This window comes from Anopheles maculipalpis, chromosome 2RL, assembly GCF_943734695.1.
Source record: "Anopheles maculipalpis chromosome 2RL, idAnoMacuDA_375_x, whole genome shotgun sequence".
Classification (NCBI taxonomy): Eukaryota; Metazoa; Arthropoda; class Insecta; order Diptera; family Culicidae; genus Anopheles; species Anopheles maculipalpis.
In genome coordinates, this window is record NC_064871.1 from 64,439,342 (window position 1) to 64,452,218 (window position 12,877).

The following is a 12,877-nucleotide window of genomic DNA, read 5'->3' on the forward strand; positions in this document are numbered from 1 at the left end:
TTTCCCAACCATTCTTTTCTCATAAATTCTTCATAAATATATGTTTAACGCAGAAGTTCAAATTCAGGTTCAAATTTGGCTATTTGGTTGCCAATTTAAGGGGTGCTAATTGGCAACCAATTGCATTTTTTGTGCCTGCAGTCAGTCGTTTTTATACCCTTTCGCAATAGCTCAAGTCCAGTAATATCGGACGAATCGGTAGTAATTGTTCTTACATGATACTGAAGCCGAGTTTAATTTTTCTCTATGATTTTGGAGCGTAAATGATCATTCTTCCCTTCATATGACGTGAACATGATTTTTAACGCCCTTCAAATAGGAATTGATTATCTGATCGTTACAGATGTCCAGACATCTTCGTGATCATATCATAACCATCAATAAAGCATGCATGTATTCGATGTATTTCGCTAATTTTCTTTCTCTCAATCCCACAAGCCTGCACTCGCTCGTCGTCTCATTCATCTGTGAATTGAAAAACAATTTTCACCGGACCGTTGTTACAAGTGATCTTTTTCCAGTTTTTTTTTTATTCGCCCAACACACTACCCACTGTTCAAACGTACGCACGCCTTTACGTCTCACGTTTTCAGTTTCTGTCCAGTTTTGTTTACCTTTTTTTCCTTTGCACCATCCCTCGTTCTTCGTCTCTAAGCACATAGAGCAAGAGGAAGATTTCAGCTTTGCCCCACGCACGCACAGCATCGCACCCACGGTGCAGAAAACGCGTTGCGCATTGGATGCACATGAAAATAAACAAACGGGCGCTTCGGATGACGGCGCTGGCCGTTTCTGTGTTTTGCGCTGTCGTTTTCCGAAACGGTTGCGTGGAGAAAGTTGTTGAACAGCGTGTTTTTTGTTGCTTTTCGTAGCGGTGAAGACGCAATCCTGAAGTGGTGAAGTGGATCTTGAAGATGTTGCCAGTGCGTTTCGAATGTTGTGTTCGGCCAAATAGATGCAACAAGGAGTGGTCTTCCCGCTGGATGATGTTTTGTACACAATCGGGTGAAGCTGCACCTTGAAATGGATTTTCTGAGATGTTTTTGCTATTATGGGAGTGAGTTGTAACGTTATTAAAATTGTGCAATATCTTGATAATAATGCTTCAAAAATTTCAACCTCAGTATTTCTTTGTAACAGAAATTAAATTTATTTATCAAGCTTGCATATAACCTCTACCAAATTGCTCACAGTCAATGTTTCTCATCTGTTAGACGATTTTTCTGATAAATTCTTGAACACTCTAACTTCGTGTTAATAACATTTTCCAAATTATAATGTCTTTTTCTACATGGCTGACCGAAAAAAACATTGATGTCTAGGTTGTCCATCATAATAAAATAGCAAGTCCAACAGAATCCGATGAGGCTAATGCACTATACAGTTTCAAGACTTTTGTGCGGTTAAATTCCATCGTTAAGCTACAATCGGCTAGCTGACTTTTGACCTGTAACAGGTGATGTTTTAAACGACTTCAAGGTTGAAATCACTATTGTTATCTGCGATCACTCGTTAAGCCAGAGTCTGTTAGAAGTGTCACTGATGATCACAATCATTTTGATGTTACCCTTGTTTGCCTTGTGCTTGATCGAATCATCATAACAGAGGAGTGCCATAATCCAGTGGTCCCTATTTTATCAATGTTAAGCTATGCCAAGAACTCATGATTTCGGCTAACCCTCCGGAAAATGAACTTGAAATAAAACCGGTGAGGCTATCTGTCCTTTTATAGTATCTGCTAGATACTATAATTATTTTTATTTTTAATATAAAATAATGAAAACGCATTTTAAAACATTTAGTTTCAATAAGTTGCAATGTTAAACCTAACATATGCTAATATACATGCACAAACGCGTGTCCTAGCTTAGCCAACGTTCATAACGAAGAGGCCAATCAAACTGTCTGATCTCACGAGAGCCCTAACCCGAACGTCGCCAAATGCCACGTCCATCGCTGTCACATAGTGATAGGATCGAGCTATGATTCAGGTTCCCGCTTAGTAGAGTATGCTCTCACAACAATTATTAAACTCACAGGACACAAGGCTTAACGACCTGCTAGGTCATACCGGCCATCTATTGGCTTACGGGGCTTAATGATACCACACAGTAGGACAGTTAGTGCTCACTACGGGGGAACGGCTCGGATGAGATTAGAACTCGGTCCCGACGTGTAAAGATCAGCGCGTTTATATTCTTTACCTCCTAGGCCTAAGTTTTCAAAACTTTGTTGTCTTATCTGAATATCCTTGAATATCCAGCTATTGGTAAATGAAGTCTAGAATGGATAGATTTGGCTAATTATAATCCGCTGAATATTAGAAATCCCTTCTACAAAACTTACATATTTTATTTCTAACACGCTAATATTAATCCAAATTGTATTCTTAACTTATAAATATCTTATTATGATTATTTTAAGATTCCATTTTTAACAAGCTTTCAAATGTTGTTGTCTTCTTTCCAACAGAACGTCGAAACCGTCCGCTAGAGGAAACCATCGTTAGTTATTTCGTTTTAGAATCATCTAGCATCCTAGCGCATCGTTTAACGCACGATAAGAAGCGATAAGAATCGAAAGCACCGAGACACGCTTATGAAACATGCCGGCGTACGCTGGATTCGACAGTTTTGCATCGTCCCGCCGGACGGCGGAATCGATCTACTACACTGCAAAGGAGTACGATTCGGCAGAAGAGTCCGATTACGTCCGGCGTGCGATCTTCGAGGACGGACCGAACACCATCTTTAATCGGCGATATGTCGATCCGTGGGATATGGAAAATTATGTCTACATTCGCAAGTAAGTATATCCATGTTGCGGTTGGCTACGGTAGCCTAGGATGATTAGCAATGTGTGAAGAACCGGACGCTACAAGTTGCATTCTAGCAGAAGAGGAAAGGAAAAGACCTGTTGCATAAGCAACGCGTCAAGGTTATAATCGGAACGGATAATATGCTAAATTTAATTTGCATCTCCAGGTATTTAATTGGTCGATCGTAATGGAGTGGTGGTAGGTCTGCGGACAAGGTTAGATATTTCAATCGTAATGGCACACGTATGGCGACGGACATGTGCTATGGAATGTGGTACCATTGGATCGGTTTGTTTTAGTAATCTTTTTTTGTGATGCCAAAGGTGCACCAAGGATGGACGGAAAGCTAGCGGCAGAATCGGCCGGTTCTGTTGTACAATAAAAAATGAGAGATTGTTCGTTGGATGGTAGCTTTGCACCTTATTGAAATAAATGTACTCCCATGAGGTGTATATATCATCTAAACCAGCTTTGGCAATAGGATTGTACGTTGGACTCATGTATTTTGCTTGGCGAGAAAAAAAAGCTCCCCATTCCACTCTCTATGAATTCCAAGCTGCTCGACTGCATCCCAACCATGACACACTCTCGGCGTGGATCACGTTTTAATCACCAACAGCCAACAGTGATTCGCATTCTTGTCCGTTGTCGTACCGTTGCTGCGGTGTGGCGAGAGTATGGCGAGTGACTTAATTAATGGCTCCGTTAGGACAACCCAACCGTCACCGCATTCGCACCGGTCATCCTCATGCAGATGAGGTGCGACGTCTCGGGCCTAAGTTAGCGTGACGTGCAAACGCCTCTAATTCAACACGTTCAAGGAACGCGCTCTGGCTCCTTGACTGGATGGTATGCTCTGATTGGTTTTTATCTTCTTTTTTTTTGGCTCTCGCCGTTCCACAGACAAGTGATGGATCCAACGTCCGAGTCCGAAGTACCACCATCACCAGCCGGTGAGCCGATACAGTCCAAGTTCTACTACGTGCCCGGTGAGCTGAACGGCAACGAGCTCGAGTGTCGCGATTGTTCCAGTGCCGAACTGATCGATCCGGAGTTCGATACCGATGCGCAAGGGGAAGATCTGGAAAGACAGAGTGCCGTGCTGCTGCCGGAGGATGAACTGGACGGTGAACTGCATCATCACTCGATGGACGAGCGTCCGAGTGAGGTGGGCGCGGAGGAAGAGGAACGTCTAAACGGCGAGGATGACGAGGACGAGGATGGATTCTACACCGAGCGATACGATACCGTTATGGACGAGGATAGCATCGGAGGAGATGAACATGTCTACAGCTCATACACAGGTAAGAAGATAGTGTGGGCACGCAACACTTCCGGAAGGAGTGGTATGATTGTTTGATTACCGATTAACCGAACCGGTTGCACGTCAAACCGGACCGGACATACCGGATACGATAATTGCTTCCTGCACTGTACGCACGCCTATTCGGATGTTCATATCACGATGGTGCCTTGGACACTCGTACCGAGATAGCGGTTGAATATACCGACAATAAGCTTTTTTTTTTTGCTAGTCCAAAAAAACCCTTGAGGTTGAGAAAGTGGTAAGATGACCTCCTGCCGTGTCCTGATTCGATTACACCTAACACATCTAGCGCATGTACCGCGGGGGGAATTTTGGAAGACTTTTGAACGCCTCCCTTGCGGCCATATCGTATTCATCAGAATCTCTGCCTGGAGGTGAAAATAGATAAGTAGGTGAGCTGGCCCCGGAGCGGTGGCACCCGCGTGGAGTAGGTTCGCTATCGAGGGCAAACTACATTGAAATGGCACACATTCAAGTGCAGCGTGCGTTTTTCGAATGTGGCATTGATATGTACACGGTATATCGGTCACCGAGCGGGATTCTTGGCCCTCTGCAGGAAGCTGCACATCGTTAGAAGAAATAGATAAACCTGTTGGTCCAGTTTTTTTTTACTAAGCTCTCTCTCTCTCTTTTTCCAATAATTCCTTCCAAATGGTAGACGATCGGATAGTGGCACCTCGTGTGGTGCCTTCTTCGATGGTCTTGGTTCTTGCGTTAAACGCATCAACTATTAGTCGTTGTGGCAGCACCAGTAACGCAAACAGTTCGAAAAGGAAATCCGACCGATTGCAACCGCAGTCGTCCACCCGTAGGGCCCATGTTGACAAATAACTAGTACGGTGGGTAGCGTGGGTCGTGCCGTTAGTGGTCGTTATGGTAAATTACTAGTTTTCCATTACGATATTGCGGAGAGTTAACCCGCCGGGGCACCAAAACCAATAAGCCTCCGATGTGGATCAATGAAGCATGCAGTGGAGCGGAGCGGAGTGGGTTTTTTTCGTTGTTGTTATTGCTCTTGTGGAACTGTCCATCATTATATGGACAAAACTACCGTTTGATGAACTGCTTAGCTGGAGTACTCACATAATTAGAGCTCGTTTGTTTTCTTTTATGGTGTCTTTTCTTTTTGCATTGCAGCAGGGAATGTGTTTCTAATACGTTCTGATCGGTAATTAGAATTTCATCACGAATCGGCTCTGTATGCTGCTGTATGACACAATGGAACAAAACGGTGGCTGTAGAAAGGGAACGTTATGTCTCTAACTTTATGGTAAGGGTGGCTTTTAATTGCTAAAGAAAGCGTTCGACAATTTGCGCTGGTGGTGCTGCTGCTACTGCAACAACCGATAGACTTAAATAATCCTTCTGATGTTTGTTTTCGTGGCACGATACTCCCATACCTTCGACCCGCGACGTCTTGGTGGTGGTCATAGTTGTGGCGGTTAATCGCTCTGCCAAAAATAAACTCAATCGGTCGAGGTGCACACATCGCCCGGGCACTGCAAATTGCAGTGTGGCTGCGTAACGGCCTGATTTCGTCACGTGCAATAGGGGCTAGCAAACTGGAACGCAGAAGACGAAGGCGAAAGAACCCGGGCTGACATAGGCCAAGAGGCCTATGTGGACGTCATGCAGCCGCGTGCTTGTTAAATAGCAAAAATACTTTTTTCATCGTGGCTCCGTTCAGAAAGGCATTGTTTGATTTAATTTTTGAAAAAAAAGTATCAGTTTTTTATTAATCAATCTGCATGTTAATGATTGTTGCCGTCATTTTGCGTATTTTCTGTGGCCTCACTGATGATATTAATTGCAGAAGGAATAACTTTCAATTTCATTTTGTTTAATTTGAACCTCTCGCTTATGGGTTGTGATGTTGAAATTCTGTTATAATTTCAGATGAGTTTTGCTCATTATTTGACTTATTCATTCAATATAAAAATATGGAATGAAATTTGCATTCAAAAAATACAAGTAATTCAATTAGTAACTCTGTCTTTGCAATAAGCCTATTTTTGGACAGCCTCACAGATCCAGAAAACATTACTGATGGCCAGATCATCAATTCTATCTATTAGTAATCAGCTCTCGTTTGTGAGAATTTGAGTTAAAGTCCCATCATGGCTTGGACAACGAGAGCGCGTGGCTTGGGTATTATAATTAATCATACCACTCTTCTGTAAGAAGCTTTAGAAAATGACTTTTGAGCTATTTGCTTTGATATTTACCTCCTAAGAAAGAGTCGTGGAGAACTGATACTTATTGGCATTTTTGTGTGAAACTTTTTTCATACCATCGCTCCCCAATATGGAGATGTTAATTCGGTGCCCGAAGCACGTCAGCTGTTCGCTGCCAATGTGACCCTTACCAGCTTAAGCGGAGTCTCTTGTTTAAGACTAAATAATGCACAATCATCACGCAACGAGTGTCGGTTGTTTTGTTTCATTACTTAGTGTTTATAATAAACAGGCAAACAAACTGATCCGTAACTTCAGCAGACGTGCCGGCACTTCATCCTTGACTGGATGATTACTTTTCTTTCCATCCACGCCACGATCAGATGGTCTGTTTGCACGAAGCTTGTCCATTCCCGGCCTGCGCGTTGAAAAGAACTGCTCGGGAAGAATGTACTCCGCTCAAAAGTTGGCAGCTCTATTCACGGTGAGTGTGTGTACCCGAAGCTGGCTGCAACGGAACTTTGGCCAACATAAAACGTCATGTTTTACACTACGAGGCATAGCTCTCTTGTCTAGCCGAACGAACCGAACCTGTACCAAGACTAATGTACGAATGAGTGGCTTAAAGAAAAGGCAGGAAAACAAACTACGGGCTGTTAAGCAGAGAGAAGGAAGGGAAAAAAAGCTACAGCAACATTACCATGGGACGAGTGTGTGTCTTCACAATTTCCCATTTCCTCGAGTAGCAACAGGTCTCCGGGTTCGGCTTTTCCGCGTTGCTGCCGATGGCCTAAACAGGGCCAGAGACCTTAGACCGTCGGTAGTCGCCAGCACTTTACTTTCGATCGAAAAATAGTACCAGGCAACGAACCCCCGCCGGATCCGAAGTCGAAGTCGACCGGGTATGTGGTATGTGTATGTGCCTTTCGTCGTACCCCGGACGCACCGGTTATGCCATTTAGCGTACGATCTTTCCCCCGTACGGATGGTGCGTCTGTTTTTGTCCGTCCCATCCATTCTCGCGTTCGTTTTGCGACGGGTGCATTCGTTGGGCAGGATCAACACAATCGAGTGCTCCGTGGCCTAGTGTTCCAATTACTGTCCCTTACCGTGGATGTGCGACAACACTCTGTCCGCTGCTGTGGAATGTGGGAACGACAGTCGGAAACTGTCAGGTGCTGGGAAAAGTGATTCTTACACGCGAACAAGTGATCTGCATTGTGTTATCAAACATACGGATTTAAGATTATCTGTGAGGTCTTCCTGAGAGCATTTTTGGTCCCCGGAACGGAATCTTTTTTTTTTAGTGTGGATTTGTGTAGATGTTCAGTTCAGTAAAATACATTAAATTGGTGTCGACATGTTCGAGAAACGACCAGAATTGGTTGTGCGAGTGCGCTGTAAGTTGTGTGAACTTGATTGAAGCTTGGTTCTGTGCGTTAATATGATAATTGGAATTTAATTGGTTGAGGAAAGGTGTCTGCAAAAATGGTACTCCTTTTCATTTAATAACAAGGTTCTTAAGTCGGTGATTTGTCGACGTTAATAGAGCAATTTTGTTTCGTTGATCTACATTCACAAACTCTACAATTCAGTGAATGTAGTTCCGATTTAACGTACTTTACGAAGGTTTACGAACTTTTTTTTTTCAAATCAAGTTTTGATCGTGCGTTACTAGCAGAGTTATTTGGCCTGGCCGTCCTTTATAAATGAAAAAATAAAATAAAATAAAATAAAACTAGCAGAGTTATATGGAAGATCTTTCGATCTTTTCGCACTTTTACACTACATTATCAGTGCTCCAAAAAGTGGATGACCGTCAAAAACGCTTGTAGGAATCTTTCGTTTCTGGCTTTGCACGGTTTTTACCTTTTCCTCTTGTATGTCGAAGCCTTAATTTTCAATGGCATACCTTTAGGCGTATTCTCTGAAATCGACAACAATTCATAAGGCTTTGAACTTGCTATTCATCGGTTTACCGACGCAAAGAACTGCTGATCATTTTTAAAACATTCTTTTCTGTTTCTAATGTTCTCTTCTTCTCTCTCTTTCTTTGCTAAAGATCTGGAAACCTCATCGACGGAGCAACCCAGCTCGTGTGACAGTTCGATGTCAGCGCTGCGACTTCACACGCCCGGTTTTGGCAAGAGTGCCTCCAGCAGGCGTCCCATAGTCCTGCCAAAACCGTTACCACAGCTAGAGTTTCCTGGGCCACCATCGTACGAGTATTACGAGCCCAGCTGTTGCTACATGCCATTGCCACCGCCGCCTCCACCACCGCCTCCGCCGGCACACTTTCATCATCACCATCAGCACCATCACCATGGACATCCGACCCTCCCGCTCGGACCACCGCCGTCCGTTACCGGGACGATCCTTTCCGACCATCACAACTACTACACGCTTAACGATTGTCTCGAGTGTGCCCGGCAGGAGGCGGAACATGTGCCGCTGTACGCCACGACGAGCAGCGGAGGGTTGCCCGTCACGGCGGGCAGCCCCACGAGGCGTCGGTCTCGCAGTGTCAGCGTCGTCAGCCAGAGTATGAGCCTTGCTAGGCGCCCGAGCCAGATGCTAGATCCGGCCACCGCCATTGCGATCGCAGCAACTAACGCTAACGTATGTTACACGCCGCAACATTTCAGCTTAAGCAAAAAGGGTCTGCTGCAGATCGACTACTCTTGCAATTGGAACAACCTGGATCGATATATCGCCAAATAGATCCGCCGGGTTGAACGGTTGTTGCTTTAAGCTCACAGCTTAATAAAGCACCATTTAGTGGATAAGATAATTTAAACCATTCAACGGTAAAGGTTAGGCGGGAAATAGCGTGAACCGATTATCTATTACACCGCGACTAGCGCAACGAACCGCTAGGAGATACATGTATGAAATGTAAATACAGTTAAACAAATAATTGTTCTTTTAAAACTTGTGTTACGTTATTGATGCTTCTTAGTGGTGCTCACAGTAGCGTATCAAGCCCCTAGGAGGCCCTAGATGAAATAAAAATAGGGGTCCTCACCACATCGAACAATGAGCGACCCCTAATATAAGGCTTCCTAGTACAAGGCCCCCTACTCCGCTCATCATAAGATTCGCCGCTGCTAGTTGTCCGAAATATATCGTTCTGTGAGATTACTTTATTTTGGTTTGTATACATTTCATCACTATGAGCTTTTATTTCTATAAGTATTTTAAGATTTTCCAAAGCTTACGCTACAATTGAGGTCTTGATGACCTTTTTTGTTCTTGCAAAATACCGAATTAGGTAGAACTTGTATGATCATATATATTGATTCTTTATTCTTGATTTTATCTTAAGTATGCCAAACATTTTTTTATTAGACTTATTTAGAAGAAAGAATGAATACATAGATTAGAGGCATTCCTTCACAAGACTATAGCAGGGACCTTTGACGCCCCGTGGGTTTTAAATGCGATGAACATCTTAGCCGGGGTGCGGCCAGGTGGTGTAGGCGACAGCGGCGCCGGTCTTCAAACGGCAGGACCGGGGTTCTAATCCCATCCGGACCGCGTCCCTCCGTAGTGAGGGCTGACTAATTAACTACGTGGTTATCGGTAATCTAGTAAGCCATTTCGATGGCCGGCATGACCATGACCTTAGAGGTCGTTACGCCAAGAAGAAGAACATCTTAGCCCCTATTATATCGTTAAGAATATGCTACTACTTAGGCCACACTTTAGAAGCAGAACCTTTTGTGCTAGCGACCCGATCGTGCAAATGGTGGACTCGTACAACAATCTAGGATTCGAAGCTGATTTCCATCTGACAACTACTCAACTCAGAAATAGTTTATGATAACTTCTTTAACGATTCTTCTATATTTCTTGTTGTTTGTTCATGTACATGTTTCTTAGTCTTGAAGTTTTTTGTGTGTTTTGTACTATGTATTCAATTTCTGCCGGATGACCGATTATGTTAATAATAATGTTACTTACACTATGTAATGAAATAAACTCTGCATTCTTCTTCTTCTTATTCTTCTTTGCTTAACGACCTTCTAAGGCCATGTCGGTCATCTAATGGCTTACTAGACTTGATGGTTACCACGTAGTTGGATAGTCAACCCTTACGGAACGGTTCAGATGGCATTTTTACTCCAGTCCTGCCGCGTGAATCCGTACAGGATTCTATGCTCGACCCTACCGTGTGAAAAAGCCCCCTAAACTCATCAGAGAATGTGTTTGAACTATCTATAGTCTATAACATTAGTTCGTTTTTTGAGTGGCATGGTCCTGTGATTTGAACTAAACTAGGGCATATTTTCAAATTGTGCCTCAGCGATCATGCTGGCTTGTATTGCCCGTGTATCGAGGTACTTTCCTTGACAATATGAAAAAAAGTTATTAAACACTTGCATTGAAAAGCATATTCCACATTTTTTGATATTTGTAAATCAATTGTTTTCAATTTATGGTTCAAGATTTGTACATGCTGCGATCAATCTTCAACTGCCAAAGAGCAGTGTTGCCAAATTAGATTATCATGACGTCTATCAACCTCGTGCGCCGCTCAGTTAGCGATCATCCTCGTTAAGCTGTGGTCGCACGAAGCACATATGTTAAAAAACAAACACAACAACGATTCGATATAACAATTGCAACAATGCTAATCAAATTACAACCATGCAAAATGCGCACATAAAAGCACTTCATTTAATTTGAATGAACCACGATTTCAAATCGCAAAATCTTCATCGTTTGGTTTCACTTCCAACATTCATAGTCCTCCAAAACAATTGCTCTCACATCGAGTTATGGCCACAGCTTGAGAATGTGTCTGCCATCTGTCAAACGGTAACCTCAACTCGTTCGGGTGCAGTTCTTCATCCAACTCGTCCAAGAAATCGTTCCAAATATTTTCTCCTCTGCGTAAGTTGAGTTTGGTGCGTGTTGCATTAATAGCACGGGGTAGCGAATTCTGCTGAAGAATAGAAAGATTGTCGCTGTGTCTGGGATTGGCAGCAGCCAAAAAGTTAAGATCTAGTGATCGCGTAGGTGGCAAGCAGAAATTACCGAATATACGACACGGGCAAAAGTGTGGGTGGAAAGAAAATCGATGCGCGGGGCTTGCTGAAATCGTGGTATTTCCCATCGTTCCTACCCGCTCCCTCAGCATCTTCGTGACACGTCGTGACGGTGGTGCGTTCGTAGTGTGTGACCCTGGGAGAAGGAAGTGAATTGGGGTTGTCCCATCGTGTGTCGCAAGTGGCTTTATGCGAAGTTGGTGTGCGTGCTAAAATAGGCAAAGCAGCCGCAGCAGCCGTGATTTGGTGGTAGCACAGATCGGGTTGGACAGACAGGGCTAGTGGAGCTGGCTACAGTGCAACAGGTTGGGGAAAGTGAAAGAAAATCAAATCAGCTGAGTGTGTGCGCGACGATGGTTGCTAAAGGTGCGTGTAAACTGGAACTGGTGTGGTTGTGTGTGAAATTTGTATTGATCTTCAAAAACACATACTTTAAATTCAAAATTCTATACTAAAAGGAAAATCGCTACAGGGAAACCCGAAAAAGGAAATCACCTTTGCGTGCACCCAACACAAACAAAACAAGTGTGCATACGCACTTTGCGCAAAAGAGTGAGAAAGAGAAGCAAATAGAATGGTAGAAAGAGAAAGATGTATGTGTGCGTTTGTTTCTGCAGGAACAAAAATACAGTAAAGATGGAGGGTGAAATTGAACAATAAAATAAAACACTACCATTCCATTCAGGCGTGTGTGTGTGTTGGGTAGAACTATTGGTATTTCACTTTGCGTACTACCTGCGCGCGAGCGCATTGCGTATATCGCCCATAAGCCGTTTTTAAAGTAGTGTGCGTGTATGTACGTCATTGAAGCGCGACACGATGTTTTTTTCGGTGTAATCCACCATCACAGAAGCAGCACACACTTTACCTGTGCCGCGCACCACCGGCAGCGAAGGTTGCGTTTTTTTTTTCATTATTATTTGTGTTGTCGCCGCCGTCGTCGTTGTTTGTGGGCATACGGTTTTCCGCGAACTTCGTTCTCGTGGTCAGTTTGTGAGTCGTGGTCGTGGTGCTGGTGCTGGTTACCAATCTCCCCAAGTAAGGGATTGAAGTTATCGCTTATCTTATGCGTGGTTATTTTTGCCCGTAGGTGCAACATTTTGGATTATTTATTCATCGTTATCAGTAGATAAACAGCTCCCGAGCATAGTCAACCTTTGTGTGAAAATTAGGCAATGTGCGGTGGTGCGCCGAGCAAGTGTTTTGATATCTTTTTGTTTGTTCGGAACCTGTCTCCATAGATCATGTTGATTTGCTAGGCCCTGGTTTAATAGTGCAGGTGCGATCGTAGTGATTAGAACAAGTTTTGAAGAAAAAAGGTTTTGAGAATGCTCTTGTATAGGTTAATTTTTTAAAATTTATATTAATGGAAAGAATGGTAAACACCACGATTAAGAAACATTTCAGTGTGGGTGCAGTCGGCCTGCATTCTAGAGCAACCTTCGCTTTCATACAATTATCGCAATAGAAAGATAACGTAGTAAATGGGGCGCACACACGCACAGTG

General features: G+C 43.5%; 2 protein-coding genes across 2 annotated transcripts in view; both read left to right on the plus strand.

Annotated features, from left to right (window-relative positions):
• Positions 1-12,877, plus strand: part of LOC126556536 (alpha-endosulfine) — a 235,326-nt gene that overhangs the window by 172,881 nt on the left and 49,568 nt on the right. The window lies entirely within an intron of this gene.
• On the plus strand, positions 2,599-9,040 carry LOC126556130 (histone-lysine N-methyltransferase SETD1B-like). The gene is made up of 3 exons (XM_050211349.1): positions 2,599-2,805; positions 3,722-4,122; positions 8,382-9,040. The coding sequence occupies exons 1-3, from the start codon at positions 2,606-2,608 to the stop codon at positions 9,038-9,040; spliced, it is 1,260 nt and encodes a 419-aa protein (XP_050067306.1). The 5' UTR covers positions 2,599-2,605.

Bases quoted from the DNA above. Each gene is read 5' to 3' on its own strand.
- LOC126556130 (XM_050211349.1), top strand. From the start codon at position 2,606: ATGCCGGCGTACGCTGGATTCGACAGTTTTGCATCGTCCCGCCGGACG. The intron at 2,806-3,721 runs GTAAGTATATCC...GCCGTTCCACAG, and splicing joins AATTATGTCTACATTCGCAA to ACAAGTGATGGATCCAACGT. The intron at 4,123-8,381 runs GTAAGAAGATAG...TCTTTGCTAAAG, and splicing joins TGTCTACAGCTCATACACAG to ATCTGGAAACCTCATCGACG.